The sequence below is a fragment of the Vipera ursinii genome (assembly GCF_947247035.1).
Source record: "Vipera ursinii genome assembly, chromosome: 9".
NCBI lineage: Eukaryota > Metazoa > Chordata > Lepidosauria > Squamata > Viperidae > Vipera > Vipera ursinii.
Genome location: NC_139523.1, coordinates 13316369 through 13330260, shown reverse-complemented (window position 1 = coordinate 13330260; position 13892 = coordinate 13316369). Strand labels below are relative to the sequence as shown.

Here is a 13892-nt window from a genome sequence, read left to right as displayed (position 1 = left end):
CTTCCAAGGGACTCTGTCTTATCTTCTGAAGACGTTTCCATTTTCATCCAAAAGACTGGCATTTTGCCATTCTATTTCCTTCAAATCCTCTTCAAAAATCCTGGGTTGTTTTTTTTTTTTTTTGCAAAGCCTTAATTCCAAATGTCTTCCCGTGGCCTGGCACACGCACACACTAATACATGTCTTACTCAAACAAACAAGCACAGGCTGTGCCCCTGTTTACTGTTACCCATACTTCCTTCCCTTTCTGCTGTTATTTCCCTAGGTTGCATTTTACCTCCTCAGGGTGAGTAATCCGTGCCTGTGTGTGTGTGTGTGTGTGTACGCATGAACTTTGTGTTGTTCCTACATGCATGTATTTGCACAAGCCAAAAAGCACACCACACAGATGTGCAGATTCAGTTGCTGTCTCCGAATAACATACAACGTCATGATTTGGTGGTGGTTAGCTGCGAAGTTGTGTCCGACCTATCGCGACCCCATGGACAACGTTCCTCCAGGCCTTCCTGTCCTCTACCATCTTCTGGAGTCCATTTAAGCTCACACCTACTGCTTCAATGACTCCATCCAGCCACCTCATTCTCTCTCGTCCCCTTCTTCTCTTGCCCTCAATCTATCTGATTTGGTGGAATCAGCCACAAACGCCTGGACTCTCCTAAAAATTAAGCCCTAAACTATGATTTGCAAATCGTGACTGCTCGGTTCATATAAGAGTCCATATCTAATCACAAACAACCATCAAACGTTTGGTAGCGATTTCCTTTTGAAACTTTGTCTCCAGATTATACAGAATTACAATTTCCAACTTTCCTGTTCCTCACAAGCGTCTGCTTTGGTGAGTGACCTTACAGGCACTGACACAAGCTACGCAAATTAAGTAATTTGCATCCTATATCATTGGATATGAGATGGATGGCAAATAAATTTCATAATAAAATGACATCATGACATACATGATACCAATCACACCATTTACTTACACAATTTGTATGGTTGCCAGTTTCAAAATTATGACTCTGAGCAGTGCATATTCGAAGAAAATATAAAAACATTGGGGGGGGGGAAAAACCCGCAGAGAAAAACAGGAAAACAACATGCATAGAAATAGCAGTTGGGGTAAAAACACCCATCTATCCCAAGTCAACATAACCACACCTCCCAACCTCCAGGCGTGGTAACACAACTGCTTCTGTCCTGACGCAACTGCTTGGGGAAAGGAAAAAAAAACCCAGTATGTGTGTATGATTTTAACCCTTGTATTTGTTGGCTGGAGTCACATAGCACACTTTGCCAAATCACTGATCAACTCAGCAACTGCATGCACAAATGTAAAGCTTCATTAGAAGAAGAAATAACAACAACAACAACAATAATAATAATAATAATAAAGTTGAAAGGGACCTTGGAGGTCATCTAGTCCAACCTCCTGCTCAGGCAGGAAACCCTGGACTATACCATTTCAGACAAATGGCTGTCCAGTCTCTTCTTAAAAACTTCCAGTGTTGAAGCATTCACCGCTTCTGGAGGCAGGTCGTTCCACTGGTTAATTGTTCTAACTGTCAGGAAGTTTCTCCTTAGTTCTAGGTTGCTTCTCTCCTTGAGTAGTTTCCATCCGTTACTTCTTGTCCTGCCTTCAGGTGCTTTGGAGAATAGCTTGACTCCCTCTTCTTTGGGGCAGCCCCTGAGATATTGGAAGACTGCTATCATGTGCCCCCTTGTTCTTCTCTTCATTAGACTAGACAAACCCAATTCCAGCAACCGTTCCTTATATGTTTTAGCCTCCAGTCCCCTGATCATCTTTGTTGCTCTTCTCTGTACTCCTTATAGAGTAACCTTGGTTGATTGTATTACCCATGATAGTGTATAGTATAACACAGAACATCTAGTTGATTTATGCTTCTGTGCCCAGGAAAGCCAGAAAATGGCTTAACAAATCAGGCTAATTATTTTTGTGTGAACCCATGATTCTGTTGAGCCAGGCAGAAAAAGATAGAAGTGAAATTATTCAAGGAGAACAGCCAAAATTTGGGGCTAAAGCTATTTATATCATCTTCCTACCTTGGCATGCAAAGAGAGGCAACAAAAATAACTATGTATTCAAGTCAATCAAGGGGAGGCAGCTTTGTGTATTTGTTAAAAGTGCTGGACCAAAACGGTAAGTTTCTGGATCTCACTGAGTAAGTTTGGCCCACTCATGTCTTCTTCAAACAGTCTCTCTCCCGATTGCTGCTGTTGTAACAAACTCAACACTGCACTGTCTGAAGCTATCAAAGGAAAGACAGGCTGTCCATTTAATACAGGTGGTCCTCGACTTACAGCAGTTCATTTAGTGACCATTCAAACTTACAACGGTACTGGAAAAAGCGACTCATGACAATTGTTCATTGTTACAAGCTTTGAAGCATCCCCATGGTCATGTGATCAAAATTCAGATGCTTGGCGACTGGTTCACACCTATGACGGTTGCCATGTCCCAAGGTCATGCGATCAACTTTTGTGACCTTCTGACAAGCGAAGTCCATAGGGAAGCAACCAGACTACTAACTTATCAACTGCAGAGATTCACTTAACAACTGTTGCAAAGAAGGTCATAAAATAGGGCAAAATGCACTTAACAAACGTCTCACTTAACAAGAGAAATGCTGGGTCGTAAGTCAAGGACTGCCTGTATATAAATACTGTGTAGAGTAACAGAGGAGGGGGACATATGAAATTAAGAGCCCCCAGTCTGTGATTACAGCTGTGTGGTGATGGGGAGAACTTCCCGGAAGCTTCTCCATCACCGCGTCCCCTATTTCCTTCTTTACTATTACTGTTACTATTGGCTCATAAGCCTACATATAAATCAGGGAGGGGCTGGGGAAGATACCTGTCTGCTACTCTTTAATATCCTTTTTTCAAACTGGCTGAGAAAAGAGCCACACTGTTAAGTCTGGACCTTGGGAGGGGAGGTGTTACAAATATCCAAAGAGTAACAGATTATTGTCCAAGTCAATATGACGATACCATGCCTGACAGGGGGCCAGGCCCTCTTTCCTTACTTCCACAAAGGGCTGCTTGGATGCACAAGTTTAGGATCACCAACAGATATGACACTTCGTTAACATTTCATCCTATAGTAAAGTATAAAACATAAGGACAAAAATACTTTTTTTTAAAAAAATGGGCAAGATACCCAACGTTCTTAAAGCCAGTTGCATATTTTGTAATTGAATGGACAAGTGGCTTCCTTTAAAAGCACTAATTGAAGGACCTCAATTAAGTTATCCGGTTGCATCATCGGTTGAAAGCTTCGCTCCGAAACTTAGCTGACACAGCAGTTTCAATGAATACCTACTACCACCTTAGGAGCTCTGTTTAAACAGCCCCCTGACCTACTCGCTGAATTTCCCCTTTATTTATTTAATTTATATGCCACCCGTCTCACTACTGAAGTGATTCTGGGCAGCTTACAAATAGATGAAAAAAATAAATAAAACTGAAACGCAATGAACGAGGGTCAAATAAAATCCAACCTCAGGGTTCCCACAATCCTCCCAAACTGTCAACTCCTCACTGGGCCTGGGTCGGCAGCTAACACATTTAAGCCATGAGCAACTAAACCAGTGTTTTTCAACCTTGGCCACTTTAAGATGGGTGGACTTCAACTCCCAGAATTCCCCAGCCAGCGTTGCTGGCTGGGGAATTCTGGGAGTTGGAGTCCACCCATCTTAAAGTGGCCAAGGTTGAAAAGCATTGAACTAAACCAAAGTGAAAACTAACTACACTCGGCGCGGAGTTCTAAAGCAGGATTCGTGTGAACAAAGCCCATTTCGGGAAGCGTGCCTTACACGAGCCAAGCAAATTGGTCGCCCAAGGGCAGAGAGGCGCAGCGCAGCGTCGGAAAAAGCTCGCCGGGGCTGGTCTTCTCTCGTGTTGATAAATGCTGTATGTAGAGAGAACGCACCCACACCCACACACCCCTAGGTCCGCGTGTCGGACATGCCCGAGCTTGTAGGACCAGCGATCGCCCACTTTACACCAACCCAAAGAGGAACTTCTGGCGTCCTTCAGAGAGCTACGCGCTAAAACCCTTCGCTACGCCGCTCGGTCTCTGATCACATCCCACATCGACCGACCCAGATCCAGCTTCCCGCAGGCAAAAGAGCCGATTTTTGATTCGGAATCGGGGAGGGGCGACGGACGGGCTTTCATTTGGTGGGGAAGGTGGATAAGCAGCGGAGGGTAGGGTGGGCGGGCTGTGGTGCAGAACTGGATGAAGAAAGATTCTAGTCCTTAAGAAAGTGCAATTTAAGGAGCCCCCAAACTCGTGGAGGGAAACGGGAGACGGGGCGAGCGGCTTTCTCATCCCCCAGGAGAACCGGGCGGCCAACCCGCTCATCACGGTTTAATTCTTTGCCACCCCGGGCAAAGGAAGGAATAGCTCCTCTAGCCGTGTGTGTGTGTGTGTGTGTGTGTGTGTGTGGGAGGGGGGGTTCGCTTCCAGCGAGTTGGATCACCGCAGCGCCCGCCTGCTTGTATTCCCAGCCTTTCCCCCCACCCCACCCCTTTTCTCACACACACACACACACACACACACCCCTCTCCACAGCTCGTTTTTCCTACTCTCCATTCTCCGGCTGATGCAACGGCATTCTGATACATCTTCTGCAAAAAAGGACACCCGCGCTAGCAGCCCCTTTACGCAATTCTGCAGCAGGAGCAGCAACAACTGGAGCGCACGCCCCCGCCCTCTCCCATCCCCCCCCGAAAACGGCAAAGAAGGCGGCTGGGGGGGCGGGGAGGGGAGGGGAGGGAGAGAGATCCGGATGGCAGCCGGAGACTTCAGAAGCGAAAGCGGGACGGGCGAGATGGGGAAGACGCGCGCATCTTCCTCTCTCTTACTTTACCTTCTTGCGCCTCAAAGTTTCGCAGCCTTCGCAGGGCAAATAGCCTTCGACGCCGGCCGGGTCGCAACCCTCCGAGTCGGCGACGATCATGGTGTCGTTTAACGCGACCGGGGCAGGCGACAGGAGAGAGAGAGAGGGAGAACCGGCGGTCGGGCGGGCGGCTGCCTCTGGTCCCTTCTCTTCTCTTCCCCAAACAGGGCAGCTGCTCCGGCGTAACTCGCTCCCTCGGGCTGGGGAGTAGCACAAGCGTCAGAGCCGGGAGAACGTCCGAAAGCGGCCGCGTTCTCGAACGTCCAGGTGCATGGGGAGTCTAGAACGCTCGGACGGCTGCAGGCGGGCCGGAGTCACGAGTCGCTCGTCGGAAGGCGCCCGCTAAAGCGGCATCCCGGCCAGCGGGAGGAGGAGGAGGAGGAGGAGGAGAAGCCAGCGCCGCGCGTTACGCCGGCCGCTTCTTTCATACTGTCGAGAAGTGGCGGGGAGGCGCTGAGATCGTTCCGAGGAAGCCTCGGCCCCCGCCCTGCGGCCAATCACCTCGGAGCAGGCGGAGTTCTTTCTCTGGTTAGGAACCGCCCCCTCCGACCCTCCGCGCCAATGGGGGAAAAGGCGGCCCGCTTGGGCTCCTGGGAAATGTAGTTCCCGTCCTGATTGTTTATCTCAGGGGGTGTCAAACTCAATTTCATGGAGGGCCGCATCAGCATTGCGGTTGCCCTCAGGGGGCCGGGTGGGTGTGGCCAGGGTGGGCGTGGCCTACTGGGTGGGCGTGGCCAGCTCTACATCGTTGGCATCAAGGGTGCCTATGGGGGCCTGGGCAGGAGTGGGACAGATCTGAGGGTCTCTGGGCCAGGGCCAGGGCCAAGGCAGTGGGGGCCATTCCCTCACTCTTTCCAGGATGGCTTCGCGGGCCACATGAAACCACTTTGCGGGCCGGATCTGGCCCCCGGGCCTTGTGCGCGCGTTCACATGTACCCTGAATGCTGGTGCAGAGGGAATGGGGTGGTTGTTTGCTTCTGCGGGGCAGGTCCGCTGAAAGCTAGTCCTCGCTTAGCCTCTTGGGCAGGGGTCTTCAAACTTGGCCCTTTTATGACTTGTGGACTTCAACTCCCAGAATTCCTCAGCCAGCTGCTGAGGAATTCTGGGAGTTGAAGTCCACAAGTCATAAAAGGGCCAAGTTTGAAGACCCCCTGCTCTTGGGCCCGGTGAGCTGTTGTAGAGAAATAAAAGAAGCGGGTCCTCCATGTAATTTAAGAAGGCTTTGCTTATGTTTTGTTTTGTTTTAATCCTGAAAAAATAACGGGAGAGAAAGGAATTCATAGTCACAGCCTGGAAGACTGGTAGATTTAGAATGTAATAAGTTAAAATGTCGGATAGGAACTTTTTTAACCTGGAGTTCAGTGGAAGACTTTAGACTGGGTGCTTTCTGAGCTTGGTTATTTTCTTGCATGTTACCTAGTTAGGGTAATGAAACGTCTGCAAGAAAACAACCAAGCTCAGAGAGCACCAAAGACCCCTCATTTCAACCCTACAAATATTCTCCTTTATCGGGACTTTAGATCAATTACTGTTTCTTAGTCAACCTACCTCACCTGGTTGTTGATAGACCTAGTGATGCAGATTGCCTGGACCTCTCCATAGAAGTGATGGCGGTGGAGAAAATAAATCCAATGAATAAAATACAGTCCAACTTTTGTACTATTCCTATTCAAAGGATCTAACAATCTGCTTATAAATTCAGCACAAAATTTCTAATACCACCGAAATGTCTTTTGTCAAATTCTTGGAACAGGAGTGACATCTACATGGATTCATTGTGTATTAAGCATACTGAATCTCATTCAGCTGGCAAAATATCAAAAAGAAAAGATGTGGCACCTTTGTGATTAATTCTGCAAGCAGTCTTGCATACTTAAACCACCAAGGGGGAATATACTGGACAAACTCGTCAAAGATCAAGGAAAACAATTATGTGGAGCAGATCAAGCTGGTTCTCCACCAGATAGCATAATCACTAATTATGTTTTTTTAATCTAGAGTACTCTTAAAATCTTGATGGAAAATAATATGTGGAATTATTCAACATTCAGGTCCATTTAGCATAATGAACTTACACTTTAATATGCATATCTTGGATTGCAACTGTAATTTGGGGTAATACTTCCAAGAGTGCAAGATTTCAGGTTTGTAAATGAAACATAGTTCAGAAACAAGACCGATTATATTCAATAAGATTCCATTCTGCCTTTGAAGGGACACTGTAGTACGAAACCAAAATGTTCGCCAATGTATGCAGAGTTAACAAAATAACAGAGAGCCAGTTTGGTCTAGTGCAGAGGTCCCCAGTCCCTGGTCCGTGGACCAGTACCGGGCCATGGCATGCCAGCAACTGGTCTGCACAAACAAGCAAAGCCCCATTGGTGGGATGCAGGCAGCACACAAAACCACACACTCTCGGATCTATGGAAAAACCTTTCTCCAAGGAACTGGTCCCTGGTGCCCAAAAGGTTGGGGACCTCAGGTCTAGTGGTTAAGGTCCCAGACTAGAAATCAGGAGATCATGAGTTCTAGTTTTGCTTAACTCATGAAAAATAGTTGGGTACATTTGGGCCAGTCCCTCTGTCTCTCAGCTTGGTCCACCTCACAGCGTTGTTGTTACAGGGAAAATAGGAGTGTTAGGTATGTTTGCCACCTTGAGTTACGGTACTTCTAAAGTAATAAAAGCAGGATTTTAAAAGATCAAACATGTCTAGAATTGTGCTATTACTCCAATAAACCCAAAGAGATAAGGCAACATTATCATAAATACACAGGGAAGAATCTCACTGCGCAATGTATTTGTTTCTGAGGCAGAAAAACAAAAAGATTTCATGCAGTGATCCAAGTTATTGACACATGCAAGAAGAATCTGGCATCTGTACATCATCTGTGCCAAGTTTAAAATCTGGTCAACAGATATTAAAATGTCATTTGAAGCAAAAGGCATGTAAAGAGAACAAGGCGTAAATGTGAGCTGCCATTAAGTTATCTTTTTAAAAATAAAATAACATTACCTGCCTAATGAGAGTACAAACTTACCTGTGTTTAAAAACAAGCCTTGCTAACATTGATAGGATTTATTTAGAATAAACACATATGGTTGCATTACATGCTGGTCTAAGAATGTAATAAAGCTTATAGTATACTATATTAAGGAATTTAACTGGGGAGAAACATACACCTTCAAGGTGTCTGTTATAAGATTCAACATTTAAAAGCAGAATAAAATAAAAAATGTTTATTATGGCTACATTCAGATAATATGCCAACTCATGGTTAATCTAAATATAGTTTGCTCAATAAATTGTCTGGATTTGCACAACAATAGATTAATCACAGAGACTGGGTGTTTGATAGGGTTGAGCTTTGTTTGGCAATTTGTGGCTTGGGGCATTGTGTGAACAGTCTTATTCTTAATACAGAATCAGCCTAAACCACAAAAATTACCATTATGGGAAAAGGCTAATATTTACTCCAGAAAAATCCACACAAACTCATAAATGTGCTTTTTACTTTTGCTTTGATGACATTATTTCACAAATCAATTTAACAATTGTAGGTAAGATGGACTATTCTGTCCCTGTTCTGCATGCTTTGGTGACCTTCAGCTAGACTCCATCATATAAATACCCTAGAAAAATAAGTGGACATTACTGGTTTAATATCGGGCCAATTTGGATTGGGTGCTCACTTGGCCTACATTGGCTGCTAACTTGCTCTGAATTTTTAAAAAAGCTACTTTATACTTTAAAACCATAATGTTTGAAGATCTGTCTTCATCCTATAGTAAGCCTATGTATGTCACATACTGGGATCTTTCTGTGACATGCCACCCTTGAAAATATAGCTGGCAGTGAGGAAACGGGGCCTTTTTAACAGTTGTCATATTGTGAAAATCTTGTGTGGTCTGCTCAAAGCAAGCCATTCCATGATTTCTCTCCATTCTCTCTTTTAATGGAACGCCAGTATCCTTCCTTCCTTGTATTTTAATTGTCAGGGAGGGAGTTCACACTTCCCATTGTCTGCCTTCTAAAAAATATTTTATTTATTTATTTTGCAGCCATTGGATTGTACCTGCTTTTATTATGTAAACTATTTTGAAGGACTCCAGTGGCAAACATTGCTTGACAGGTGAGATAAAAGATAAACCTAAACGTACAAGCCTTAAATTGTACAGCTTGATCTTAAGTACAGGTATGCAAGACTGCATCCTGCTGAACTTGGGGTGGTTTGTAATGCTTTATGGTCCAACGTGTACCTATTTAGCTAAGCCGAGTAGGATAGGCTCCTATTGGAACTGCAGTTTTATTCAGCCAATAGAGTACAGTCTTACTTAGCAAGCAGTATTTCCTAACTAAGCAACTTACATCTGAGTAAGCAATGCAAAGGAACTGAATTGAACTGAACTGTAACAGCCTGAACCACAGCTCCCTCTCTGCTACCGCTATCGCTTTACACATGGACTTCATAATCTTCCCATATTGCTTTGCTATGACTCAACTGTGAATAGAGATGTTTTGCAAGTGACAAACAAAATAGGTGTCTCTTCTTCCGTTCTGTTTCTGAGATATGCTAAGAAAACAAACATCGACAGATCATATGTGTATAAGTTGGGACAGTCTTGTCTGTGGAATGTGCAAAACAAGTGCAGTGGGGCCAAATCCATAAAGGGATGAAGGATATGAAGAGAGAGGTCAAAGATTCTTTTCTTTGAATAATATTTGTTCTTGGGGAGTGCTAATTCCAACTCATAAATTTTGTCTTCAAGATAAAGAATGCTTAAAAACCCACACTTCTAGCGATCCCAGGAAACAAATCACCTTACAAACAAGTTTTGCTCTTGGTATCTATCATTGTTTGTGAGTCACAGTTTGGCTTTAAAAAGGTTCTTCAAGGAGAGGATCAATTTCATGGTCTTCAATTCCATATCTTATGAATAAATTGAGGATAAGGGAAGACCAGCTTTAAAAACAAACAAAGGGTGGAATGAATTCATATTGATATTATAATCATTCTAAAGTCCTGTTGGAATAAACATGTTTTAGACAGGCTGCCTGAAAAGAAATTAAGATAAAATTTGGTTAACCTTTTTATGTAGAGAATACCACAGTGGTGCTGGATGCCATAAAAAAGGCCCAGGAAATTAAATGGTTACAGGGGGGAAAAGATCCTGTGTTTATTTTATTTCTATTTGGTCCTAAAAACTTCTGGGTGAGTAATAAAGATAAAACACACAGTACAAAAAAATAAGGAAAATGTAAAAGATGTAACAAGGCATCAATAATAATGAAGAGCCAAAAGCACACACAGTCAAGATGGTCTTAACTCTTTTCGTTGATATTTAGGCAGGATTATTCAAGAGGAGAGGGCCTGACAAGGCTAGTTATTGGTTCATACATGAACCTCACAAGGAGGAGACCTTTTACAAGTTTTTCCGAAGTACCATAAGTGGCTGAGTCCTAGCAGTAAGTGGTATATCTTGGAGCTATATTTTATTGATCTGGAGATTTATTGGTAGCCAATTTAGCAATTTAGCATCTCAAGAATTGGGATTACAGGTGGTCCTGGACTTATGATTCAATTGAGTCCAAAATTTCTGTTGCTAAATAAGACATTTGTTAAGTGAGTTTTGCCTCATTTTACGACCTTTTTTGCCACAGTAAATCACTACAGTTAAGTTAGTAATATGTTTGTTAAGTGAATTTGGCTTCCCGGTTGACTTTGCTTGTCAGAAAATCACAAAAGAGGATCACATGACCTCGGGACTCTGAAACCGTCATAAATATGAGTCAGTTGTCAAGCATCTGAATTTTGATCACATGACCATGGGGATGCCGCAATGGTTGTAAATGTGAAAAATAGTCATGAGTCATTTTTTTTGCAATTACATATCTTTGAACGTTCAATGACTGCTGTAAGTTGAGGATTATCTGTATGCTCTGCTAGTGTGTCACTAAATATTTCTCCTAATATTTCAGAACTGAATTTCATTATGAGAGTGCCACATTTTGCACTACTGTATTATGAAGATAATCCACAAATTCTGGATTTAGCACTGGTTAAAAACTATGTTTCACTGGTTAAACATCACTTGCTGGTTTTCCTCTTTTACCTCCTCACTTTTTAACTTTCTAATCTAATGAGGTTTTTGGTAAAACCTCATTTTAAATATATTGTTATCAATGGCAAACTTGGATTAAAGCCCCCCCCTTTGAAATATAACTGGATTGGCAAGATTAAACAAAATGCAATCATCTGCTTTTATTAGCTAGTGACTCATCCGATTAAAACTCTCCTGAAGGAAAGAGATGTTTGGATATTTACAGATAGATTAAAAGGTAATTGTGAGCTGCTAAAACAAATTTAATTCCAAGAAGGTACAGATAAGTATAATCGGGCATTTCTAATAAGATTAAGAAATCAATCATCATTTTTTAAAAGGCAGAAAGAAGCTGTAACTGAGAAGCTATGTTTAATTTTTACCATCTCTACTCAAGAAGGATGTGTTTAAATGAAAAGAAGTGCAACGCGGGAACTACCCAATTTAAGGCTGATCCTTTCTCATCCCACACCTTTAGTGATTAATAGAAGACACTGGAATATTTTGGGTGGGGGGAGTGGGGCACCCAACCCCACTGGAGGGATGGGATGGTCAACCTGACCTTTGTTAAACTGGGGTCGATGATCCTAGTTAATACTTGGATGGGGAGAGTTGGGGGCTATCCACCAAAACAGGGCTGTAAATTAGACTAGATTAGAAAGACGAGAATGCATTCTGAACATAGTGGCAAAATAAATTCATATCATTGCTAAGCGGCTGGCATGAACACAAGAGCTGGGCTCAACCTGAAGGCACCATTACACTTCTCTGGCAGATGGCAGGGTTTGTTTTCAAACATGTCTTTAGCAGGAGCAAAAATTTCAGTGAAATTTGCAGAAGTGGAAACCAACATGTGTGCATTTCCCTAACACTTTGGTCATGGCTGTGTGTGTGATTGTGTGTAAATGCCTTCTCCTTCATTGGACAATTCTCTCCCTGGCAGCTTGCTGCTTCCTTGTACCCCTTTGATCCAAAGAAAGACATCAGGAGCAAAATACTGGGGGGGGGGGCTTTTGAAACTAGAATGTGAAGGGAGGAAGGGGACTCTCAAGTGATGGAAAGAAAGGTAAGAGCAAACGAGCAAGAACAGCCAGATTCTCCCTGTCCCTTCTCATAACAAAATTCACTTCTGAAACATTAGGGAGAAATCTTCAAGCATCTGAGGATGCTAGAAAAACAGAAGCCTCACTGAGGGATTGCAAAATGTGTTTTCGTATGACATTTTGCAGGAGAAATATGTGAAAAGACATTAAAGGAGAGTGAGGAGGAGGAGGAGGAGGAGGAGGAGGATTGAAAGTTTAAGTATAGGCAGAGGAGAAGAAAGATAAAGAGATTTTTTTTAAAAAACCCAGAAACTGACTTTCAAATAAATTCATGATAGGCTCAAAAAGAAATAAGAGAGAAAAGCAATACACGCAATGTTTGTGAAATAAGTGAACATAGGACTGTAGTTGTGTGACAGTCTGTTGTCAGAATACCGCAAAGTCAGCTCCACATATTTCAGTGGGACAAGATTCCAATATGTAGGGCTTTCATCTACAGGCTGCAACAACCAAGATGGCATCAAATAAAACTAATTCTTTGGTAATATATTGTGGTCATTTGGAATTGTGCATATCAGTTATGGAAGCTCTAAATGGGAGTGTGCGTTGGCCAGGCTGCTATTTCTTGGGAGTCCCAAGGAATTTTCCCAGAAGCAATAAGTTACATGCATCTCTGCAAGCAGTGCAAGTTTTTTTGTCTTTCCAAAATAAGGGTGAGTGTAACTGTTACATATTAATTCCAGGAAATCATGATTAGAAGAAGAAACAATAAACCTCCCACTAATCTTGTCTTTTGCTTTTCTCAGCTATTCTGACAGTGGTATGTCTGGGCTGCCAAATCCCAGCTGACCACTAGATGGCTACACAGAATGAGAATTTGCTCTGTCTTTGGTGCCACCTGAAGGTTCTGCAGATTGTTGCAGCGTTGACACCGTTAGCCCTGTTTTAGCTTGCTTTTCATTTCAACACGATTTTTAATTGGGGCAACACCCTGATAACAAGTTCTGCTTTGTGATTTTAAGAGCCCCATACAACACAGTCCTAAAGCAGAAGCTGCAACTAGTATTCCACCTTTTTTTTTTGCTTTGCCCAGCAACAGCCTTTCTCTATATGAATCAAGCCAGTCTGCCAATTAGAGCCACATTTCTCTGTATCTTGCCTTCCTGCTTTGCAGCAGAGCCAATGAGTGAGCAGTTAGGAGGGGAGGAGGGGCAGAGGAAGACCCAAGGTCTATAGAGAAAGATGGCTCTTCCTCCAATCTGGGCAAATCTCACTGCAAAAGCCCTCCTTCTCACACACATCTACCTAAGAGCTATTTTTAACCACAGTTCACCATTGCTCAACAGTGGCTCAATAAGGATTTACCAACATAGCTGGGAAAAGAACTTGTTGAACCAGTTGCTGTTGTTGTGAACTGTCTCAGGGAGATTGTTGTGGAACAAGGTTGAACTGCTGCGGGGGGGGGGGGGGGGGCTGAAGAGAGGGAAATTAGGTCTTCTGACACCAGATAGATTGTGCACTAGGTATTTATCCTGACTGTGCAGCTTTTGTGAGGTTTCTAGTTGAACCTTTAATCCTTTTGACTGGATACAAGCACACGGATGCATATGAACACACAGGTGGCAAGGGATAGCCAACTGTGGATGATCTTTAAAAAGTGAAGCAGGATTGGAAGAGATTTCAACTTGGATGCAAGTCAACAAAAATTCCAAGTCTAGAAGTTGAAAAATATTTCAAAAGGAACCATGGAAAATCAGTTACATATGATTGTAGAGGAAACTACATGGACATACCGAAAAGTTATTAGGTGCCAAGTTCAACTTTCACCTG

At 43.3% G+C, this 13892-nt stretch overlaps 1 protein-coding gene across 1 annotated transcript in view; it reads right to left on the bottom strand.

Annotated features, from left to right (window-relative positions):
- Positions 1 to 5288, bottom strand: part of SESN2 (sestrin 2) — a 34555-nt gene extending 29267 nt beyond the window's left edge. Inside the window, exon 1 of the mRNA XM_083369867.1 lies at positions 4890 to 5288. Within this exon, the coding sequence (XP_083225993.1) occupies positions 4890 to 4979 (90 nt within the window). The 5' untranslated portion in view covers positions 4980 to 5288. The remainder of the gene's footprint in view (positions 1 to 4889) is intronic.
- Between the last annotated feature and the right edge of the window lie 8604 nt (positions 5289 to 13892).